Source organism: Carcharhinus amblyrhynchos, chromosome 1 (genome assembly GCF_965287045.1).
Source record: "Carcharhinus amblyrhynchos chromosome 1, sCarAmb.v2.hapA, whole genome shotgun sequence".
Classification (NCBI taxonomy): Eukaryota; Metazoa; Chordata; class Chondrichthyes; order Carcharhiniformes; family Carcharhinidae; genus Carcharhinus; species Carcharhinus amblyrhynchos.
Window position 1 is genome coordinate 15131388 of NC_137324.1, and position 25224 is coordinate 15156611.

Consider the following 25224-nt stretch of genomic DNA (forward strand, 5'->3'; position numbering starts at 1 on the left):
ATGGAATTTAATGTTGGCAAGTGCGAGGTGGTCCACTTTGGTAGGAATAATGGTAGGAAGGATTAGTACTTACGTGGAGAAAAACTGCAGCAGGCGACGGTGCAGAGGGACCTTGGGGTCCTTGTGCATGAGTCGCAAAAACCCAGCTTGCAGGTGCAGCAGGTGGTCAGGAAGGCGAATGGGATGCTGGCCTTCATCGCGAGGGGGATTGAATATAAAAGTAGGGAGGTCTTGCTGCGGCTGTATAGGGCATTGGTGAGGCCGCAGCTGGAGTACTGTGTGCAGTTTTGGTCGCCGTACTTACACAAGGATACTTTGGCCTTGGAGGGAGTGCAGAGGAGGTTTACTAGGCTGATGCCGGAGTTGAGGGGGTTGAGCTATGAGGAGAGGCTGAATAATTAGGCTTGTACTTGTTAGAGTTTAGAAGAATGAGGGGAGATCTCATTGAGATGTATAAGATGATGAATGGGATGGATAGGATAGAGGTGGAGAGACTCTTCCCGCTCAGAAAGGACAGTAGGACTAGGGGGCACAGCCTCAAGATAAAGGGGGGGTGGTTTAGAACGGAGTTGAGGAGGAACTTCTTCACTCAAAGGGTGGTGAATCTCTGGAATTCTCTGCCAGTTGAAGTGGTGGAAGCTACCTCGCTAAATATTTTTAAGAAGCGGGTTGATGGGTTTTTGATAAGCGAGGGGATTAAGGGTTATGGGGAGAGGGCGGGAATGTGGAACTGAGCCACGACAGATCAGCCATGATCTTATTGAATGGCGGGGCAGGCTCGAAGGGCTAGTTGGCCTACTCCTGCTCCTATTTCTTATGTTCTTATGTTCTTAACCACCTTCTCTCTAACGAAAACAGCCTCAAGTCCCTCAGCCTTTCCTCATAAGATTGGACAACCAAGGATATCATCATTAGCAAAAAATGCAAACTGAAAATTAGTGTTGGCACTGCTTCACAAAGTGTTCAAAATTATATTTTGCTGATGATTATCTTGAAACCAGAGTCTGGGGTTTTACAGTAGCTTTGAAGATACTCATTCATTTTAATGTATTATCAGGAGTATTATCAGAAAAACAAGGCCGAGATATGAACATAAGAACATAAGAAATAGGAGCAGGAGTAGGCCATCTAGCCCCTCGAGCCTGCCCCGCCATTCAATAAGATCATGGCTGATCTGTCGTGTCTCAGTTCCACATTCCCGCCCTCTCCCCATAACCCTTAATCCCCTTGCCTATCAAAAACCTATCAACCCGCGTCTTAAAAATATTTAGCGAGGCAGCCTCCACCACTTCAACGGGCAGAGAATTCCAGAGATTCACCACCCTTTGAGTGAAGAAGTTCCTCCTCAACTCCGTACTAAACCGCCTCCCCTTTATCTTGAGGCTGTGCCCTCTAGTCCTACTGTCCTTTCTGAGCGGGAAGAGCCTCTCCACCTCTATCCTATCCATCCCATTCATCATCTTATATGTCTCAATGAGATCTCCCCTCATTCTTCTAAACTCTAACGGGTACAAGCCTAATTTATTCAGCCTCTCCTCATAGTTCAACCCCCTCAACTCTGGTATCAGCCTAGTGAACCTCCTCTGCACTCCCTCCAAGGCCAAAATATCCTTGCGTAAGTGTGGCGACCAAAACTGCACACAGTACTCCAGCTGTGGCCTCACCAGTGCCCTATACAGCTGCAGCAAGACCTCCCTACTTTTATATTCAATCCCCCTCGCTATGAAGGCCAGCATCCCATTCGCCTTCCTGACCACCTGCTGCACCTGCAAGCTGGGTTTTTGCGACTCATGCACAAGGACCCATGTCTGTATGTAATGTTAAATTATATAGGACAGAAACTTTTCAATAAGAAACTAAGATTCAAAAGCTTAACAACTGTCAAGCTAGCATTTATGGAGAAATGTTTAAACAAAATAACCAAAAACTTGTGTTTAATGGGTGCACCCCATTGTAAGCCAAGAGCTTGACAACTAATAGATACATTCTGAAGTCTGGACATGATGTGATCGGAACAGGTTAACAAACAGGCTATTGGGCCCCATATGAAAATGGCCTCCCTCAGTAAAATTTATCGTAAGAGTGGATCGTAGTAGTAAATTATTTAATTCTTTCTTACTCCAGTAACTTGACAGCAATATACCTCAGGAAGCAGATGCACAACACAGGCTTAATTTCTGACCTTGCAAAATTTGAAGTAACAATGACAATTTTCCAGTGAATTGCTCTTTATCTGCTTTGAATCAAGGTGAAAGAAATTGAAGTCTGTGCATTTGTCAGTTGCCAACAGCTTGCGTGTTTGATTAATCTCTTGGAAAGTTGAATCAATTCTTCATACCCCCGAATTGCATTCTATCTCCTACACTACTGACATCATACAACAGTTTTTGTAAGAACTGTTGTGGGGAATTTAAATTTAACCTTTAATTATGGGAGTGAAAAAATCACTAATTATGGGAGGAAAAGTTAATTCAACAATTATTATCCTGCTGTGCAAATCATCTTCCAAACTATCCAAATCATTCCACTTGGTTTTTTTTAAGCTATTTTATCTTTCAATTTTAGCACTCGTAAATTTAAAATCAGTCACATGTTTGAATCTAGATTTGGGTTTTCTGGGGTTATTTTCTTATCTCTGTATGCCACACTGTTGATCAGGGCGTAATCTTCTTGTTGTTTTTCTTTTTCTGGAACTCAGCAATCCATATATGGTTTCTGTGTGTAGAATAGTTTTGTGTTAACAGTATGATTTTTTTTCCTCTTGAGCTGAAGTGTTTTTTTTGTTCCATTTGATTTTAATCAAGTACCCCCCTTCCCCCTCCCACCACCCCCAGTACCAACCAACCGTTCCGTGATGCACTGTTTTTTACTGTATTTTAATAGTAATCCTTACTCTTGCTTGGTGACTTACAGCACTATCTGACAATTGGCTATTAATTTTAAACTACAGAAGGTGATGCGTTAGTCAATGCTTAATACGGTTGTTTTTATTTGCACTGCCTTTTAACTATATCAATGTGGGACATCTATCACTATTGCAGTCAGTGTTGCAGATGAGCCAAGTGGGCATGTGGTACCTTTTATCCCTACACATGTAGGGATAAAAATGTTGTCGCAGGGATCAGTGCAATATCCTAGTCCAAAGGTTTTTGATTTTGATTTGATTTATTATTATTGTCACATGTATTAGTATACAGTGAAAAGTATTGTTTCTTGCACGCTCTACAGACAAAGCGTATTGTACATAGGGAAGGAAAGGAGAGAGAGCCGAATGTAATGTTACGGTCATAGTTCAGGTGTAGAGAAAGATCAACTTAATGCAAGGCAGGTCATTCAAAAGTCGGATCGTGGCAGGGAAGAAGCTGTTTTTGAGTTGGTTGATAAGTGATCTCAGATTTTTGTATTTTTTTCCCGATGGAAGAAGGTGGAAGAGAGAATGTCCGGGGTGCACGTTGTTTATGTTGGTTGCTTTTCCGAAGCAGCAGGAAGTGTAGACCACAATAGATGGGAGGCTGGCTGAGCGATGGACTGGGCTTCATTCACATCCCTTTGTAGTTTCTTGCGATCTTGGGCAGCGCAGGAGCCATATAAAGCTGGAAAGAATACTTTCTATGGTGCATCTGTAGAAGTTGGTGAGAGTCATAGCTGGCATGCCAAATTTCCTTAGTTTCCTGAGAAGTAGAAGTGTCAGTGGGCTTACTTAACTATAATGTCCACGTGGAAGGACCAGGACAGGTTGTTAGTGATCTGGACACCTAAAAACGTGAAGCTCGCAACCATTTCTATTTTGTCCCCATTGATGTAGACAGCGACATGCCCTCCACTACGCTTCCTGAAGTCAATGACTTATCTCCTTTATTTTGTTGACAGTGAGGGAGAGATTATTGTCATTGCACCAGTTCATCAGATTCTCCATCTCTTTTCTGTACTGGGTCCTGTGCAAGTCTTTTACTTCTGACTGCATTTCAGAATTTACTAATGTGTGCAGAAGGAATGCCACAATTGAGCATGTTTTTATTCTATTGAGATTTAAATATATGGGATAGTTGAGAAGCATATCAAAGTGCAGAACAAGAGTCTTTACACTTCACTTGGCCAGCTCAAAAATTAACATGTCTTCAATTGTTTACATCCTCAGTTGTGTCCTTCATTATTTATGTTGTCTGCTTCCAATACCTTCCGAGAAACCATTCCATACCCTAATTTCCTGTGTTGTCTAAACTGCTTCTGAACCTTCCCTCTTCTAAAATTGGGTTTGTGGCAGTCTTGAGTTTGGTTTATCTGCTCTCTTAAATATCTTTGCAAATTTGAAATAAAATCCTAATGCTGGAAAAATTTAGATCTAGCAGTACTTGTGGAGAGAAACAAGGTCTGAAGAAGAGTCGTATTCTACTCAACGTTAAACTTCTATCTCTCATCAAAAATGTTGCCAGGCCTGCTGAGTTTTTCCAGCACTTTGTTTCTAGCCCTTTGGTGATTTTCATCCCGTTTGGCTATACCTATGCTTTCAAGAATTTTATCAGGATTTTCTTTCCTGGATTGACGAACAATAAAATAACTAAATTCTCTTAGGTTCCTTATATCTAACAATTGTTTAGATACTGCTAGTTTCAAAAGGAGACATTGGCAATCAACCTCTGTCAGCTTATGTTCTCTTCTATAGCCTTCAAAATGTTGGAGACAAAAGCATATTAGCATTTTAGAAAGATATTTTGGGCTTCATGGGTATAATTTAATGTCCTCCCCCAAGGCAAGTTTGGAAGCTGGGTGCGTGGTTGGATGGATGGACCTGGTGAAGGTTTCATCCCACTGCCTCTGGTATTCACCCAGTGGAGGGTGGGGGGGTTTACCATTTGGGAAGTCTGCAAAATAAACCCCTTGGAGGGTTTTTCTGGGCTTTCCCCAATATTTCATCTAAAGGCATTCAGTGCCTGATTGAGAGAGTAGAATCGGTTAGTAGTGGGGGAGGAGATGGTGGGGTTGGCTGAGAGCCACCTCCTGCCTTTGCAGCCTCCCCACCTGTGGGCCTCAGGTGAGTGAATCTCCCGACAGTAGTCACCGTTCCTGCTGAGCTTTGCAAAACTGTCTGCCTGTGGCTGGCATGCTTTCTGGGGTGGGTAGGAAGTGGGATATTTGGCACCCACTTCGGTAGACCTTCCCGAAAGGAAGTAAGTGATATGGGGCTCATGGTTTCTCTGCAACCTGTGGAGTGAGACCCCATTGCTTGTATTAAATACTACTTCATGTCTCCAGGGCAAAACTTCTGCAGAGATCTAAACTGACAGAAAAACAAAGCTTTTAAACACGTTTCTTTACAGGTTTTGAACCATTTTACGGCTTGTTTAGTTAAAAGCGTTACCAGTGACTTTGTTTATCTGACATTAAAAAAACCAAGCCTGCAGCAGTTACAGCTTAAAGAACGCTGCTTGTGATCTACCTTTTGTATTGTCAGCTGCCCAAAGCAACCAAAGTTACATGGATTCAGAGATCCATTGCAAAGAAACTTCCCAAGATGTTGCATTATAGAGGAGTGAGATGCATAGTATGCCCATGAGTCGTACAGATTGGGAGGTTCCAATGCCTGAGATGGTGATCTCAGCTGAGATGAAGTAGAGGAACCTGAAATGGCACAAAGGAGAAACAAAAATAATAGATGCTCCCTGGGGTTGAATAGCTTCTTGTGGGTGGCACTGCTGCCTCACAGCACCAGGGATCAAGGTTCAATTCTGGCATCAGGTCACTGCCTGTGTGGAGTTTGCACTTTCTCCCAGTGTCTGTGTGGGTTTCCTTCTAGTGCTCTGATTTCCTCCCACGTTCCAAAGATGAGCGAGTTAGGTTGATTGGCCATGCTAAATTGATCCTAGTGTCACAGGGATTAGCAGGATAAATGTGGGAATAGGGCCTGGGTAGGATTGTAGTCGGTACAGATTTAATTGGCTGAATGGCCACTGTTGGGATTCTGTTCTAAATCTCAACTACACATTTAGTTTGTAAGTATGATTCAGTAAGACAAAGAATTTATTTTTCATTTTACGAAATGTGGATGTCAGTGACTCAGCCAACATTCGTTGTCTATCCCTAATTTCGCTTGAGAAGGCGGGTAGTGAGCAGCCTTCTTGAACTGCTGCAGTCCATGTGGTGTTGATACACCCACAGTCATGTTAAGAAGGGAGTTCCTGGATTTTGACCAAGTGACAGTGAAGGAATAACGACATATTTCCAAATCAAGATAGTGAATGACTTGGAGGGGCACTTCCAGGTAGTAGTGTTTTCGGGTATCTGCTGCCCTTATAATTCTAGTTGGAAGTGGTTATGGATTTGGAGGTGCTGTCTCAGGCTCCTTGGTGAGCTGCTGTGCATCTTGCAAACAATGCACACTGCCACAGTGCGTCATTGGTGGAGGGAATGGATGTTTGAGAAAGGGGTGCCAATCAAACAGGCTTGGATGTGCTGAGCTTCCTGAGTGTTGTTAGAGCTGCAGTCATCCAAGCAAGAGGAGAGTATTCCATCACACTCCTAACTTGTGCTGTGTAGATGGCCGGCAGACTTTGGGGAGTCAGAAGGTGAGTTACTTGACACAGCATTTCTAGCCTTTCACCTTTTCTTGTAACAATATTATTTGTATGGCTAATTCAGTTGAGTTTCTGGTCAATGGTAATCCCCAGGATATGGATAGTGGGAGGAATTCAGCAATGGTAATACCATTGAATCTCAAGGGGTGATGGCTAGATTCTGTCTTGTTGTAAATGGTCATTGCCTGGTACCTTTGTTATGCGAATGTTACTTGCCACTTATCAGCCCAAGCCTGGCTATTTCCAAGTCTTACTGCATTTGGATGAATTACTGTGCATTACTCTTGGGCCTGCTCTGCTATTCTGTAAGTTCACGATAATTTATAAAAACTTGGCTTTCCTGTCATGTTCTTTGATTTTTGGGCACTCAAAAAATGAATGGATCTTTGATTTAATATATCCTGAGCATCCAAAATTCGTTCAGTTAGGGCATTGTAAATGGCTTATGACTTATACTGAGAAAATACTGAGAAAAGCATAGATGTTAGGGAACTTGGGGAAATAAATAGTGATGTCTTGAGGAGTGTGCATATTACAGAGGAGGTGGTGCTGGACGTCTTAAAGTGCATCAAGGTACGTAAATCCCTGGGACCTGATGAAGTGTATTCCAGGACGTTGTGGGAGGCTAGGGAGGAAATTGCGGATCCCCTAGCCGAGATATTTGAATCATCAATAGTCATTGGTGAGGATTGGAGAGTGGCAAATGTTGTGCCTTTGTTTAAAAAGGGCTGCAGGGAAAAGCCTGGAAACTATAGGCCAGAAAGCCTCACATCTATGGTGGGTAAATTGTTGGAAGGTATTTTGAGAGACAGGATCTGCAGGCATTTAGAGATGCAAGGACTGATTAGGTACAGTCAGCATGACTTTGTGAGTGGAAAATCATGTCTCACAAATTGAGTTGAGTTTTTTGAAGGAGGTAACCAAGAAGGTAGATGAGGGCAGTGCAGTTGATATTGTCTACAGGGACTTTAGCAAGGTCTTTGTCAAGGTACCCGTGTGTAGGTTGTTGCATAAGGTTAAATCTTAGAGTATCCAGAGTGAAGTCTCTAAATGGATACAAAAGTGGCTTCTTAACAGAAGCCAGCGGGTGGTTGTAGAGGGTTGTTTTTCAAACTTGAGGCCTGTGACCAGCGGTGTGCCTCAGAGATCGGTGCTGGGCCCACTGTTATTTGTCATTTATATTAATGATTTGGATGAGAATATAGGGGACATGCTTAGTAGGTTTGCAGATGACACCAAGATTGGTGGCATAGTGGACAGTGAGGAAAGTTATCTCCATTGCAACGGGATCTTGATCAATTAGGCTAGTGGGCTGACAGATGGAGTTTAATTTAGACAAATGCAAGGTGATGCATTTTGGTCGATTGAATCAGGGCAGGGCTTACTCAGTTAATGGTAGAGCGTTGGGGAGAGATAGAGAACAAAGAGATGTAGGGGTACATGAAAGTGGAGTCACAGGTGGACAGAGTGGTGAAGAAGGCATTCGGCATGCTTGGTTTCATTGGTCAGAACATTGAATTCAGGAGTTGGGATGTCTTGTTGAAGTTGTACAAGACATTGGTAAGGCCACACTTGGAATACTGTGTGCAATTCTAGCCACCATATTGTAGAAAGGATATTATTAAACTAGAATGTGCAGAAAAGATTTATGAGGATGCTACAGGGACTTAATGGATTGCCTTATAAAAGGCTGGATAGATTGGGACTTCTTTCTCTGGAGTGTAGGAGGCTGAGGGGTGATCTTATCGAGGTCTATAAAATAATGAGGGGCATTGACAAAGTAGACAGTCAATATCTTTTCCCAAAGGTAGGGAAGTCTAAAACTAGAGGGCATTGGTTTAAGGTGAGAGGGGAGAGTTACAAAAGTGTCCAGAGGGGCAATTTTTTCACACAGAGTGGTGACTGTCTGGAACAGGCTGCCAGAGTTAGTAGTAGAGGTGAGTACAATTTTGTCTTTTAAAAAGCATTTAGATAGTTACATGGGTACAATGGGTATAAAGGGATATGGGCCAAATGCGGCAAAGTATATCTTTCTCCTGCTCCCCTTCCTTCCTGGGACCTCCCCCTGTCCCCTGCCTGGAACTCTTCTCTGGTTCTGGTGCTCCAGTCCTGGGTCACTGTTTTGACTCTGTTTTTTCCCTCTTCATGTGGGGACACTGTGTATTCCAAAATGTTGTGCTGCACTTTTACACTCACAGCATGCAGGGAACTTGACATGGCATATTAGGAATTGCAGTTCTTAGCTCACTAATGATAAGGTAAATCTGGATTTCACAACACAGTCAAATATAATTTTAGCAATACTTATATTCCAACACCTTTATGCAGTAAGTGCTAACAGACCATTTGCTTCCCTAATTGCTTGCTGTACCAACATGTGAACTTTGTGATAGTTTCCTGAAACAATATATCCTAGAACCAATAAATAGGGTATTAGATTGAATTATGAGCCTGATGGAGTAATGATTTAGCTTTTAGCTTAATGATTTAGCTTAAAGTATGATTTAATTCCATCTAGTGTTTGAAAGGGAGAAATGTGAGACAGCCATTAAAATTCTAAATTTAGATAAGGTTGACTTCAATTGAATGAAATACAGACTGTCCACAATAAACTCGACGAATCTGCCAAAATTGGGTTATAAATAAAGTTTATTTATTAGTCACAAATAGGCTTACATTAACACTGCAATGAAGTTACAGTGAAAATCCCCTAGACGCTACACTCCGGCACCTGTTCAGGTACAAGGAGGGAGAATTTAGCATGGCTAATGCACCTAACCCAGATGGAAAAGCATGAGTTGTGATAAGTGGTTGATATTCAGACGACGGGATGGTGGACAGTGGTGTTCCTGCAGGTACTTGGATAACTGCTTTTGATAAGTTTAGATTGGAAGTTGGTAAATGTTGCAGCACGTCTCACAGGAAGGCTTGGGTGGAGAGAGTAAACAGCTTATTAGCTCAATGTCAGTCGTTGGGAAAATTCAGGGATCTATTCTTGAGGAAATCTCAACTTTGCACTTCGAAAGGCATTGTATGATTAGAACAAGTCATGTTTTTATGAAAGGGAAGTCTTATTTGACAATTAAGCATTTTGAGGATGTAATTAGGTACTAGGGTAGGTAAAGGGGAACCAGTGGATGTCATAGAGTCAGAGAGGTTTACAGCATGAAAAGAAGCCCATTGGCCCAACTTGTCCATGTCGTCCTTTTTTTTAAAACCATTGAGTTAGTCCCAATTGCCCGCATTTGGCCTATATGTCATACACCTGGATTTCCAAAGGTATTTGATAAGATGCCATGCAAAAGGTTGATAGGCAATCTAAGGGCACATGGAGTTGAGGGTAGTATTTTAGAATGGAATTGTGCTTAGAGGCAGAGAGAATGGGGGAGATCCTGAATGAATACTTTGCGTCGGTATTCACGAAGGAGAGGGGCTTGATGTCTAGTACGGTCATTGAGAGAGCGGTAGACCAATTGAAAGATCTATCAATTACGAGGGAAGAGGTGTTAGGGCTTTTAGAGGGCATTAAAACCGATAAATCTCCGGGGCCTGATTGCATTTATTGTAGGCTGCTTAGAGAGGCGAGGGATGAGATTGCTGGGCCTCTGACGTGAATCTTTGTCTCTTCTTTGGACACAGGTGAGGTCCCAGAGGACTGGAGGATAGCAAACGTGGTACCGTTGTTTAAAAGGATAGGAGGGATAGCCCGGGTAACTATAGGCCGGTGAGCTTAACGTCAGTGGTGGGTAAGTTGATGGAGAGGATTCTTAGGGATAGGCTGTATGCGCACTTGGAGCGTTGCGATCTGATTAAGGATACGCAGCATGGCTTTGTCAAGGGGAAGTCTTGCCTTACGAATCTGGTAGAATTCTTTGAGGAGGTAACAGAAACGGTCGACGAAGGACGAGCCGTTGATGTCGTCTGTATGGATTGCAGTAAGGCGTTTGACAAAGTCCCTCATGGTAGGTTGGTACAGAAGATTAAAGCTCATGGGATATGTGGTCAGGTATCTAGATGGGTAGAGACCTGGCTTGCAAAGAGGAGTCAGAGAGTAGTAGTGGAGGGGTCTTTTTCTAGCTGGAGGTCTGTCACTAGTGGTGTGCCGCAGGGCTCGGTACTCGGACCTCTTCTCTTTGTAGTATATATAAATGATTTGGAAGAGGGAGTAGGCGGTGTGATCAGCAAATTTGCTGATGACACCAAGATGGCTGGATTGGCGGGCAGTGAGGAGCAGTGTCTGGCAATACAGCAGGATGTTGATAGGCTGGTTGATTGGGCAGATACGTGGCAAATGGAGTTTAATCCGGATAAATGTGAGGTGATGCATTTTGGCTGGAATAATGTAGGGGGAAGTTATATGATAAAGGGTAAGCCCGTAAGGAGTATAGAATCACAGCGAGACCTGGGGGTGCAAATGCACAAGATAGGAGATAGCTAGCAGATAGGAGACAGAGGGTGGTGGTTGATGGTAAATATTCGTCATGGAGTTTGGTTACAAGTGGTGTGCCTCAGGGATCTGTTTTGGGGCCACTGCTGGTTTGTAATTTTTATTAATGATCTGGATGAGGGTATAGTTGGGTGGATTAGTAAATTTGCTGATGACACCAAAGTCGGAGGTGTGGTAGATAGTGAGGAAGGGTGTCATAGTTTGCAGGAAGACTTAGGTTGCAGAGTTGGGCTGAGAGGTGGCGGATGGAGTTTAATGCAGAGAAGTGTGAGGTGATTCACTTTGGTAGGAATAACAGATGTGTCGAGTATAGGGCTAACGGGAGGACTTTGAATAGTGTGGATGAGCGTGTGTGTACATAGATCCCTGAAAGTTGGGAATCAAGTAGATAAGGTTGTTGAGAAGGCATACGGTGTCTTGGTGTTTATTGGTAGGGGGATTGAATTTAGGAGTCGCAGCGTTATGTTGCAACTGTACACAATTCTGGTGCGGCCGCACTTGGAGTACTGTGTGCAGTTCTGGTCCCCACATTACAGGAAGGATGTGGAGGCTTTGGAGAGGGTGCAGAGGAGGTTTACCAGGATGTTGCCTGGTATGGAGGGGAGGTCCTATGAGGAGAGACTGAGGGATTTGGGGTTGTTTTCGCTGGAAAGAAGGCGGCTAAGAGGGGATCTTATTGAAACATATAAGATGATTAGAGGTTTAGATAGGGTGGACAGTGATAGCCTTTTTCCTCGGATGGAGAAAGCTAGCACGAGGGGGCATGGCTTTAAATTAAGGGGGGGTAGTTATAGGACGGATGTCAGGGGTAGGTTCTTTACCCAGAGGGTGGTGAGGGATTGGAATGCCCTGCCTGCTGCGGTTGTAAATGCGCCTAGTTTGGGGGCGTTTAAGAGATCCGTGGATAGGTTTATGGACGAGAAGGGATTGGTTTAGGTTAGAGGGTCATTGTTTTTTTTTAACTGGTCGGTGCAACATCGTGGGCCGAAGGACCTGTTCTGCGCTGTAATGTTCTATGTTCTAAGTCTTTGAAGGTGGCAGTGCAAGTGGAGAGTGTGGTGAAGAAAGCCTATGGTATGTTAGCCTTTATAGGAAGGGGTATAGAATATAAGAGCTGGAGTCTAATGTTGCAGTTGTACAGAACGTTGGTTAGGCCACATTTAGAGTACTGCGTCCAGTTCTGGTCGCCTTACTACCGGAAGGACGTGGAGACTCTAGAGAGGGTGCAGAGGAGGTTTACCAGGATGTTGCCTGGTATGGAAGGACTGGGGTATGAGGAAAGATTGAAGAAATTGGGGCTCTTTTCCCTTGAAAGACGCCGACTGAGGGGGGATCTAATAGAGGTATATAAGATTATGAAGGGTATAGATAGAGTAAACAGAGGTAAGCTATTTCCTATGATAGAGACACGTAGGACAAGGGGCCATGGACTTAAGGTGAAGGGGAAGAGGTACAACACAGGTATTAGAGGGAGGTTTTTCACACAGAGGGTAGTGGGGGTATGGAATGCTCTGCCAAGTAAGGTGGTGGAGGCAAACACGCTAGAGTCCTTTAAGAGTAACTTAGGCACATTTGAGTTGGAGATGGGTGGATATAGGAGATCCTTTTAAATAAGGGTCATTAGCATTGGGCCGTCCCTGGTAATGTAAATGGGTATAGTATGATAATGTTTTTTCTCTTTTCATTCACAGGTTTTAAGTCGGTCCACCTCGTGTCCAACGAGGGGCATACACACGATGGGTCGTACTGGGGCTGCTCTTGGTTGTTCGCGATTGGCCTAGTGCTTCATGTCGTTAGTGTGTGCCTAAACTGGACCAGATACTGGGCAAGATGACAGCTCAGTGACTATCGCTGATTGCTGTGCAGACACATGGATTTGGGCCGGTGTCTGTGGGAATTTGCGCATTCTCCCCGTGCTTGTGTGGGTTTTCTCCGGGTGCTCCGGTTTCCTCCCACACCCCAAAGATGTGCTGTTAGGCTGATTGGCAGGAATAAATTGTCCCTAAATCAGTTTCCCTCAAGCTGGATGGCCATAAAACATTAGACAGGGGTCGTGGGTAGAGAGGTGGACTGGTGGTGTTGAGATGGCGGTGCGGGCTCGTTGGGCCGAAGGGCCTGTTTCCCGGGCTGATTTTGTTCTTTGTTCTTTATAAAGGATTTTGGTTAATGGATAGTAAGAAGAGTGGGCATAAACAGGGCTTTTGCAAGTTGCCAGCTAGTGAATAGTGGAGTGCTGCTGGGGTCAGTGCTGAGGCATCAGTTTTGTACAATTCTTAACAGTGACTTAGTTGAAAAGACTGGGAGTAATGTATCAAAGTTTGTAAATATCTTCCCATCTAGCTTGGTGGTAAGCTGTAGGAGGGCACAGGCTACAAAGAGATACAGACAAGTCAGTTGAGTGGGCAGCATAGAGTCAAAAAGGTTTACAGCATGGAAACAGGCCCTTTGGACCAACTTGTCCGTGCCGCCCTTTTTTTAAAAAACCCCGAAGCTAACCCCAGTTGCCTGTATTTACATGGGTACCTGTTGTACCATGTAACTATCTAAATGTTTTTTAAAAGACAAAATTGTACCTGCCTCTACCACTACGTCTGGCAACTTGTTCCAGACACTCACCATCCTCTGTGTGAAAAAAATTGCCCCTTTGGACACTTTTGTATCTCTCCCCTTTCACCTTAAACCTATGCCCTCTAGTTTTAGACTCCCCTACCTCTGGAAAAAGATATAGACTAGCTAGCTGATCTGTGCTCCTCATTATTAACATGATGGCAGATGGAGTATAATTCACTTTGGTGATAAGAATAGAAAAGCAGAATATATTTTTAAAGCTGTGAAACCTGTAGGTGTTGATTTGCAGACACGTGGATGTGCTTGTAGAAAGAAATCAAATTTAGTGTGCAGGTGTAGCAAGCAGTTGCGAAGGCAAGTGACATTTGGCCTTTATTACAAGGTGACTTGAGAATAAAGAGATTTCATTACAATTGTATTGGGAAAGTGGGAAGTTGTTGGTCTTGTAAACTAAAAATTGCGGGTTTGATCTCCTGTGCCTCGATATTTGATCGGAGTAGTGCTGTGCTAAGTGAACACTTGTGAGCATATTTGCAATTCCACACTCACAGAAGGCCTTTAGCCTATGGCTACACTCATCTGAAAGTCTGATCTCAGAAGCTAAGCAGAGTCAGACCTGGCTAATATTTGGATGGGAGACAGCCTGGAAATACCAAATGCAGTGGGCTTGGCCGTACTAGTCTGAAAACACCTGATCTTTTCTGATCTTGGAGGCTAAGCAGACTCCAGTACTTACGTGGGAGACTGTGTGGGAATACCATATGTAGTAAGCTATGGGAGGGTTGATTTGTTTAGTTGGATGGACAGCTGGTTCATGATGCAGAGCGATGCCCACACCGTGGGTTCAATTTGAATACTGGCTGGAGGTTATTCATGAAGGCCTTGCCTTCTCAACTTCCCCTCACCTGAGGTGTGATGATACTCAGGGCAAGATCACCTTTAAGGGAAAAAAAGTGTAAAATCAGTTCTCCGCCCCCAAAAGGGAGAGCAGCCTATGGCCATCTGGGAGAATGGCAACTTTACCTTTCAATAATGGCATCTAACATTTTCCTTATAGCGGATGTTGAGCTCACTGACGTGTAGTTTCCTGCTTTCTGTCTTCCTTTTTGAATAAAGGAGTTAGATTCATTGTTTTCCAATCTAATTTTTTTTATATAAAAGTGTCCAGAGTCCAAAGATGTGTGGGTTAGGTTGATTGGTCATGCTAAAATTACCCCTTAGTATCCAGGGATGCGTAGGTTAGCGGGATTAGTGGGTATAATATGTAGGGATATAGGGGTTGGGCCTGGGTGGGATTGTATTCGGTGCAGACTTGACGGGCCGAAAGGCCTCTTTCTGCACTGTAGGGTTCTATGATTTCTGATGGAACCTTTTCTAAATCGTGAAATTTTCAAAAATTAACATCTTTGAAATAAGCTGTGGTGTGTTTCCCAAACCTATTTTGGAGGTAATTTTTTTTTAAAGTGATTAGCAACAAATTGTCTTTAGGATTAAATCCTAAGTGTAGTTGATACCAGCGTTCAGACCGAGGAATGGCTACAACTTCATGCGTGGACACAATAGCAGATGGAAAGAAGAATTTTCACTACTATGACTAATTTAATGAAAAAGTGCACAATTTGAAGAAAAAGTATCATGTAATTGCCAGAGTCCAGGGAGTTGGGGTCCAGTAAGAAGAGTTCCTTCATGAAGGAGCTGTAGTTAAGCTAGCTGAAGTATGATTCTGCAGATTTCCTTTCAAGGTGATGGTGATGCAGTGATTTGAGGTTGGTATACAGAGACTTGGTCTGCTCAGCAGGGGATATCAGGAATCTTCCAGTGAAACAGCGTTCAAGTTGGGCAGCCTGGAATCCTGCTTTGATGTTTGCAGGCTGGAGGTTAAGCAGCAAATTGTGTCGAGTCTGGAAATGTAATTAAATTTTACAAAAATCAGTAGTGTGAACCACATGATGGTATCCATTAATGAGTCAGTTGTAGATGAGCAAACAGTTTCTGAGTGCCTTTGGTCTACGTTTGTTGTCATCTAACTAGATAAAAGGAGGCTTTTTACGTTTCTGCAGGTATAACAAGTTTCAATGGCTTTCCTTTGTTTTAGGACCAGGCTCAGGAGATGTCATCTGCTGGTCCCTAGTTTCATTGATTGACTCCTCACTATCAGTCCATAAGGAAAAGGTGCAGAATTAGGCCATTTGGCCCATCAAGGCTGCTAGTATGAGGGTTGGGCTTTTGTCATGTAACTGCTATTGTAAATTCACGTTAACTGTAGTCAACATAGAAACTGTAGCAGCCATCTTTTTGTTCAGTAAAGTCCACTTTTCAAATAAGCAAGAAGGTAAGCTTTAAATTTGCTGTTTAAAATCTCTTGCATATCCTAGGGACATGGTGGAAAGTTTATGGATGAAGGGCTTGTCCTATGATAAGAGGCTGCTTAAATTGGGCTCATTTTCTGGCATTTATAAGAATGAGAGATGATCACGTTGAAATTTATTAAATTCTGAGGAGTCTTGATCGGCTGAGTAAGTAGTCTCACAACACCAGGTTAAAGTCCAGCAGGTTTATTTGGTAGCATGAGCTTTTGGAGCGCTGCTCCTTCATCAGGTCAGTGCTGACAACTCCACATCATTGATAGGCTGAGTGATTGTTTCTATTGTTTTGAGAATCTAAATCATGGCACAGTCTCCGGATAAGGGTGAGATGAGGTGAAATTACCTCACTGAAAGAAGCGTGAACCTTTGGAATTCTCTACCCCAGATGTTGGTGGATGCTGCATTGTTGAATACATTTAAACCTGATTTAGACAGATTTTCAGTCTGAGAATTAAGGGATACAGGGAACGAATGAGAAAATGCAGTTCAAGCTGATGGTAGCCAACTGGGAGAATGTCAAACTGAGGAAAATACTAATTGATGGGAACAGGACTTGTGCTAACTAAATGGACAGAGAGTGGCAAATGGAATTTAATACAGAGAAGTGAGTTGATGCTTTTTGCTAGAGGGATGATTAGTGAAATGTCCCGTCCATTTGGTTTTTGACTGGCAGGATTTAGAGAGACAGATTTACCCAGACATTAAAATGCTGCTTGTATAAATTTTACAAAATGTGTACTTCATTGACTGATTCTCACAGCAGGCTTGAGTGCTTTCTTGTTTCCAAGACACCAACTGATTTTGTTTTTGTTCTTTTTTTCCCTCCCTCAGTGGTTTAATTGTACCAGAGAAGAATGGGAATGAGACTGTACCTGAAGTTGTTTCAAGATCTGGATATGCTTTGCTGCATTTTTTTAGCGATGCTGCCTACAATCTGACTGGATTTAACATAACATATAAGTAAGTATCAAGCAATATCGAAATGGATCTTAAGAGTTGCGGTTAATTCAAATTCACAAAATCGAATTGTTAAAATCGATCAAATCCAATCAAGTATTTGTGGGTGGACCTTAGGAAAAATATGCAAAAGCGTCACTCATCCTAAGTCCCCGGAAGGAAGCTCCCAGTTTGAATTGGGTTACAGCTGACCTGTTTGAATTCAGAAGTTTAAAGTGCGTACGGTGCTATGATTTCTTAATTCAGGTGTGTCTGAACCAGACAAGCAAGCCATAAGAAAAATCACACAACTGTAGAGAATGAAGGTCCACAGAGGCTGGACACTATGGATTAACAGAAGAATAATTAAGGGGTCTGCAAAAGATGAGGACTGTTGAGGGGATTGAGCTATGAGGAGAGGCTGAATAAACTAGGCTTGTACTCGTTAGAGTTTAGAAGAATGAGGGGAGATCTCATTGAGACGTATAAGATGATGAATGGGATGGATAGGATAGAGGTGGAGAGATTCTTCCCGCTCAAAAAAGACAGTAGGACTAGGGGGCACAGCCTCAAGATAAAGGGGAGGCGGTTTAGAACGGAGTTGAGGAGGAACTTCTTCACTCAAAGGGTGGTGAGTCTCTGGAATTCTCTGCCCGTTGAAGTGGTGGAGGCTGCCTCGCTAAATATTTTTAAGAAGCGGGTTGATGGGTTCTTGATAAGAGAGGGGATTAAGGGTTATGGGGAGAGGGCGGGAAAGTGGAACTGAGCCACAACAGATCAGCCATGATCTTATTGAATGGCGGGGCAGGCTCGAAGGGCTAGATGGCCTACTCCTGCTCCTATTTCTTATGTTCTTATGTTCTTAGAAGGCCAGTTTACAGTCAGGTTAAACTTCCATATTCATCAACTAAAGTTCATTTCATTTTGATAACAGCTTACAGACCACAGCCAGCAGATGCAATGAAAAGGGTCGGTACTATGATTTTTCTTAAATGTTGAGATAGCTGATAGAAATGTTGAGTTGGTGATTGCGTCCACATCCTTGGAGGCATTCCAGAAAGACCTGCAAAGACAAGCCCAAAGCATATAGCTTCAAAAAGCTACTCAAGGATGGACACAAGTACAAAGTGATCCTTGCAGATTGATTAGGCTTACAGGTCCCAAGTACAACCCCAATTGTTGACACTGCCTTGAAGCCCCAAACTGAGCAAGATGTGTGGAAGGTGCAATCATCTGCATGCACCAAGGGACTGCCCAGCTTTTCATTAACTCGTTAAGGCATGTGGCATTATAGGTCATTGAATGGAACAAAGGCTGATGCAGCTACAAATCATGATGTGGCGATGCCGGCGTTGGACTTGGGGTAAAACAGAAAGAAATCCCACAACACCAGCTTAAAGTCCAACAAGTTTATTTGTAGCAAATGCTGCAAGCTTTCAGAACAGGTTCTCCCTTCGTCACGCACCAGATGTCTGTCAAGGCAATGGCGTCTGACATTGCAGTTTTTTGGTCCCAGGGAGACAATTATCCTGGCAATAGATGCCTCATTGATAGGTATGGGAGCATGTGTGCTACAAAAAGGCAAATTGGTTATACTTGTTTAAAAACCTGTCTCTAATGCAATCCAACTGCTTCAACATCAAGCAGGAAACATTAGCTTTCATGTTTGGAATCATGTGTTTTCAAACTAATCTATTTAACAAAAGATTTGGGGTAGAGACCAACCACAAGCCTCTGAAGATGATTTGGCAGAAAAGGATAAAGGATATGGTTACAACCATGACATTAGGCATTATTTAGGTAACTTGATAGGCACATCAGATGCACTTAGCAGATTGCCTAACCCAACGAAAATAGAAGAAAAAAATCTCAAACCTGAGTTGATTTCATTGACATCAAATTTGAAGATACTGTCAGATTGATCTGGTACATTTTGTGCAATGCAAACAACAGGAGCTGCAAATAGAAATGCCAAAAGGTTCTACACGATAGTTTTCCATATTTTCTATCATCAAAGGATGACATAATTCATTTTGACCTGTCCACAAACACGAAACCTAGTTTGTCTTACTGGATGAGCATAGCACTTCCTGACGAGTCATTTTTCAAGGCAAGTAAGGTCATCATACTGGAATCTTTATAACCTTATATTCCCCAACAAGTCATTCTTCTCACATGGGCATAGATTTGATGAGAAGACGTGCAAAATAACAGTTTATTGGCTGGGTTTGAACAGTAACATTCAAGTACTAGACATATGAATACATGGCTGGTCAGCACAAAGCACCATTGATCCCACATGAAGTTGCCAGCCATTCTTGGTCGGCTACTTTACCAAGTACCCCGTTCAAAGATAATTGCATCATACACTAAGCATGTAGTGCACATTGTAAATGCTGTTTTCAGTTTATTTGATGTCTTTGGAGAGACCGTTGCTGGTGGTCCAAATATTGGTAAGCCATTTCAGGATAAGTGAGAGAAGTGGCATATTGATCACACTGCAACCTCATCATGACATCACTAGAATGGAAATGTTGTGATCCAGTCTTAGTTTCACTTTTGCTTTGAACAGAGCACACGTACACAGCTCTGATGCATCGAGCTTTGTACCAATGAACTCTTTTAACTGTTCTCATGTGCCTAGTTTTAGTAAATGAACATTCAGTATATTTATCCAACCCTTTTTGAATGAATAGTTCCTTGTGTCATGCACAGTGAGTAAGTATAAGGTATTACTTCATTGTAATAACACACAATGGTCCAGAGGTGAGTGAGAGTGATTGCCTTTGACATCAAGATTTGATTGACTAGCATCAAGGTGCCTTCGCAATATTTAAGTAATCGAATCAAAGAATCCCTACAATGCAGAAGGTGTCCATTCGGCCCATTGAGCCTGCTCTGACAACAGTCCCACCCAGGCCCTATTCCTGTAACCCCACATATTTACCCTGCTAGTCCACCCTGACACTAAGGGTCATAAGAACATAAGAAATAGGAGCAGGAGTAGGCCATCTAGCCCTTCGAGCCTGCCCCGCCATTCAATAAGATCATGGCTGATCTGTCGTGGCTCAGTTCCACATTCCCGCCCTCTCCCCATAACCCTTAATCCCCTCGCTTATCAAAAACCCATCAACCCGCGTCTTAAAAATATTTAGCGAGGTAGCCTCCACCACTTCAACGGGCAGAGAATTCCAGAGATTCACCACCCTTTGAGTGAAGAAGTTCCTCCTCAACTCCGTTCTAAACCACCCCCCCTTTATCTTGAGGCTGTGCCCCCTAGTCCTACTGTCCTTTCTGAGCGGGAAGAGCCTCTCCACTTCTATCCTATCCATCCCATTCATCATCTTATACGTCTCAATGAGATCTCCCCTCATTCTTCTAAACTCTTAACGAGTACAAGCCTAGTTTATTCAGTCTCTCCTCATAGCTCAATCCCCTCAACTCCGGTATCAGCCTAGTGAACCTCCTCTGCACTCCCTCCAAGGCCAAAATATCCTTGCGTAAGTGCAGCGACCAAAACTGCACACACTCCAGCTGCGGCCTCACCAATGCCCTATACAGCTGCAGCAAGACCTCCCTACTTTTATATTCAATCCCCCTCGCTATGAAGGCCAGCATCCCATTCGCCTTCCTGACCACCTGCTGCACCTGCAAACTGGGTTTTTGCGACTCATGCACAAGGACCCCGAGGTCCCTCTGCACCGTCGCCTGCTGCAGTTTTTCGCCACGTAAGTAATAGTCCTTCCTACCATTCTTCCTACCAAAGTGGACCACCTCGCACTTGCCAACATTAAATTCCATTTGCCAGTTCCTGACCCATTCGCCCAGCCTATCTAGATCCTTCTGCAGACTCTCCACACAATTTGCCGTTCCACCAATCTTGGTGTCATCGTCAAATTTCGACACCATACACTCAGTTTAGCATGACCAATCAAGCTAACCTGTGCATCTTTGCGCTGTGGGGGGAAACTGGAGCACGTGGAGGAAACCCGTGCAGACATGGGGAAAATGTGCAAACTCCGCACAAAAGTCACCTGAGACCGCAATTGAACCCAGGTCCCTGGCGCTGTGAAGCAGCAGTGCTAACCTCTATGCCACCCAATGGTGATCGGAGGTAAAATTCTCTACTGGTAAAAGTTATACCTAGAATAGGTGTTTGGAAATCAATCACCTTTGTCCCAGGATATTGCTGCAAGAATTGCTTGGGGCCATGTCCCAGGTTTAAACATGTTCACCCGTTTCATCAGTAAGCTCCCACTTTGTTGTAAGGTCAGAACTGGGAATGCTGGCTGATGATTGAGCTCTGTTCAGCGCCAATCAGGTATTGAACTGGTCTATGCCCACATCGAGCAAGACTAATATTCAGTCTTGTGCTGAGAAATGACAACTAACATTCGCACCACAGAATTGCCAGGCAATGCCCACATCCAACAAGAGAGAATTTAACCGTCTCCCCCATGCCAGTGGTATTACCATTTTCTCTTCTCCCGCTATCAACATCCTGGGGTTACCATTGACCGGAACTGAACTGGACCAGCCATATTGATAGAGCAGATCAGACTCTGGGAATTCAGCGGCAAATTCCTGACTCCCAAAGTGTGTCCACCATCTACAAGACATGAGTCAGGAGTATGATGGAATACTCTCCACTTGTCTGGATGTGTGAGGCTCCAATCACAGTCAAGAAGCAGGATAAAGTAGCTACTTGCTCCTCTATTGTGAACTGTTCTGGTCACCACACTGCCAGAAGAGGCTTTGGAGAGGGTACAGAAGAGGTTTACTGGGATGTTACCTGGTCTGGAGGTTATCAGCTGTGAGGAGAGGTTGGATAAACTCGCTTTGTTCTCACTGGAACAACAAAGGTTGAGGAGTGACCTGATTTACTAGTTTGAGTGGCATGGACAGAGTGGATAGTCAGATACTCTTTCCTAAGGTAGAAAAGTCAAGTACTGGGGGGCATAAGTTTTGATTTTATTTATTATTGTCACATGTATTAACATACAGTGAAAAGTATTGTTTCTTGTGCGCTATACAAACAAAATATACCGTTCGTAGAGGAGGAAACGAGAGAATGCAGAATGTACTAGTCATAGCTAGGGTGTAGAGAAAGATCAACTTAATGCAAGGTAAGTCCATTCAAAAGTCTGACAGCAGCAGGAAAGAAGCTGTTCTTGAGTCAGTTGGTACATGACCTCCGACTTTTGTATCTTTTTCCTGATGGAAGAAGGTGGAAGGGAGAATGTCCGGGTTGTGTGGGGTTGTATTATGTTGGCTGCTTTGCCAAGGCAGCAGTAAGTGTAGACAGTATAAATGGATGGAAGACCGGTTCGCGTCATGCATGCTACATTCGTGACCTTAGGTTTAAGGTGCATGGGAAAAAGTTTAGAGGAAATGTGCGAGGCAAGTTTTTTTACGCAGGGTGCTGAATGTCTGGAATGTGCTGCCTGAGGAGGTGGTGGGAGGAGGTATGATAGCATCATTTAAGGGGCAAATAAACAAATAAAGAATAGGATGGGAATGGAAGGATATGGACTCTAAGTGCATTTGGTTTTAGTTTAGGCAGACATCATGATCGGCGCAAATTTGGAGGGCTGAAGGACCTATTCCTTCGCTGTACTTTTCTGTTTTTTGTTCTTTGTTCTTTGAATGACCGTCGTCCCACCACCTGAATCATTCACACCCAATAGCACCCCAGGGCACACTGGCATTAGTGTTTATCATCTACTGATGCACTGCACCATCTGGTCAAGTTGCTTTTGATAATACCTGACAGGCCATGACCTCTATCACCTAAAAGAACAAGGGCAGCAGAGACATGGGAACATCACCACCTGCAAGATACACACCATACTAATTTGGAACTATATCATTGTGTATTCGTGTCACTAGGTTCAAATCCTGGTACTCACTCCCTGACAGGGTGTACATACATTACACGGACTGCAGGAATTTAAGAAGGTGGCTCACCACCCATTTCCCGAGTGCAACGAGGGATGGACAATAAATGTTGGTGTTGCCAGAGATGCTGTTATTGCATACTGTTATTGAGGTGAAGCTGAAATCCGAGGTTGGACTTGAGGAGGCATGAGTGGAAAATCCAGAATCATCATCAGCAGCTCATAGCCAGAAAAACAAAAGATGCAGACGTTATGACCTAAAATCATTGGTTTTAAATACTCTATGCGGGTCAAATTTTGATTTGCGAGTGGTTTTAATATGGTGTGATGTATTAGCTGCTCGTGATGTCAGCAGCCTTGCTCTGGGGAGACTAAATGGAGATCGGGTGACCATTTCGTGGAGCATTTCAGTTAAGTTTGCAGGTGTGACTTAATCTTCGGTAGCCTTTTGTTGTCAGTCTCCACGCCATTCTTATATTACCTTCTTAATCCTCATCCTCCCATATTCCAGTGACATCAAATATAAACTTAAGATGCAGCGTCTCATGTCGTGAAAGGGCACTTTCATAGCTTTGGATTCAACAATTTGAGATCTTCTGTCCCATTTAATTTCTCTTTTTGAGTGGCTGCTATTATTTACCCATTTACCCTTCCTCTAGAACTGTGTTTACGTTTCTTGTCCTGTTAAAATCTCTTTGTGCCTGGCCTATCTTCAAATTTGTCATTTAATCCCTCTTGAGTTTCATGTTACCTTTTGAGCTTGACACCAATCCCAACCCAACCACTCTCCAAGGCATCATTCTTATCTCTGTCCTTGCCCGAAGTCATATCTGGCTTTTCCCATTTCTGACAAAGGGCCTTTGATCAAAACCATAAGTTCTGGTTCTCTCTTCACAGATGCTCCCCGACTGCCTGGCTATTTGCAGCACTTTCTATTTATATTTTGTAAAATTAAAGTTAGCAGCTTTGCAGTCTCTTTCCCAACCTCCTTAATCGCTGTGGATGTGTACCATCTCAGTCTGGTGATATTTTAGTTTCGCCACCTTTTTCATTGGATTGTGAACATTGACAGATAAATATTGTCATTCCTTCTATAAATGGGATCAGCGCAGATGCTTGACAATGTGAGCTCCAAATACTTCGTAGGTGAGAATCGATATGGCGAATATGTTTCTTGCAGAAGATTGAATTTTTATTCTCTTATTGGGGTTATTGTTTTTGTTGTGGTGCACTGGAGTAAAATCTGTTTCTGAATTTGCATTCATCATTGAATCACAGAATCCCGACAATGTAGAAGGAGGCCATTCGGCCTATCGAGTCTGCACCGGCCACAATCCCACCCAGGCCCTATTCATAATCCCATGCATTTGCCCTTTCTTGTCCTCCTAACACTAAGGAGCAACTTGGCATGGCCAATCCACGAACCTGCAGATCTTTGGAGTGTGGGAGGAAACTGGAGCACCCGGAGGAAACCCACACAGACACGAGGGGTATGTGCAAACTCCACACATAAAGTGACCCAAGCCGGGAATTGAACCCAGATCCTGGCACTGTGAGGCAGCAGTGCTAACCACTGTGACACCGTGCTGCCAAATGCTCCACTTTCCAATGTACATTTTAAATGTTCAGTTTTAAACTTGTGCCTTTTGAAGAGCATAAAAGTTGAACTTTTTTTTACCATTTGCTAAAAAAATACACAGCAATTATCAGTGAGTTTTTTTCAAAATCAAGAATTGATTCAAGTTTTGTCTGTTGGATTTGAATTATGAGCATTTCATCCAGGTAAAACGTGGAACAAATGCTAGCTCAAACTGACTCAAGTCTAAACGTGGATTAGTGATGTCAGCACATGGTTTTTTAAAAACTAAAAATAGATTACTGCAGATTAAGATCACTTTATCCCATTATAACCTGCACGTCATGTGCCTCCAGTGTTGCAGGAGAAGTGTACCAAGACTTTGAAGAACTACACCTGACTGTGTGCACCTTGTTTTATTCTTAAATTTATCCTGTGCAATGAGGAAAAGCACGTAAAGTTGAATTTAGTTCATGTTGCTAAACCTGATGAAATACGAACACTTGAACAGATTGTTCAGCGTTATTTCTCAATAATTCCAGTTCACCAGCACAAATTCTATTTCTGTATAACAAACTTTTACATTTATATAGTTGATAATCAGTTCATAATCTGAGGATGTCCCGAAAAGTTTACAACGAGCGAAGTACTTTTGAAGCACAGTTAGTTATAATTGCCGGGAAGATGACATTATGCGCACAGCAGGCTCTCACAAGCAGCAATATGACATGACCAGGTAAAGTGCATCCTTAGTAGTTTTGATCAGAGGCAAAGTTTGGCCCGGATGCCAGGGGTGACCGAAATATAAACAGAATGGCCATGCACATCAGGTCTGACAGTACTTGTGGAGAGGGAACAGTTA

The 25224-nt window shown here is 43.2% G+C and overlaps 1 protein-coding gene across 3 annotated transcripts in view; it reads left to right on the forward strand.

The window, feature by feature from the left end:
- atrn (attractin) overlaps positions 1–25224 on the forward strand; it is a 329788-nt gene that overhangs the window by 52981 nt on the left and 251583 nt on the right. For all 3 annotated transcript variants that reach the window (XM_080194537.1, XM_080194632.1, XM_080194724.1), the window contains exon 4: positions 16785–16913. In XM_080194537.1, the coding sequence (XP_080050663.1) occupies positions 16785–16913 (129 nt within the window). The remainder of the gene's footprint in view (positions 1–16784; positions 16914–25224) is intronic.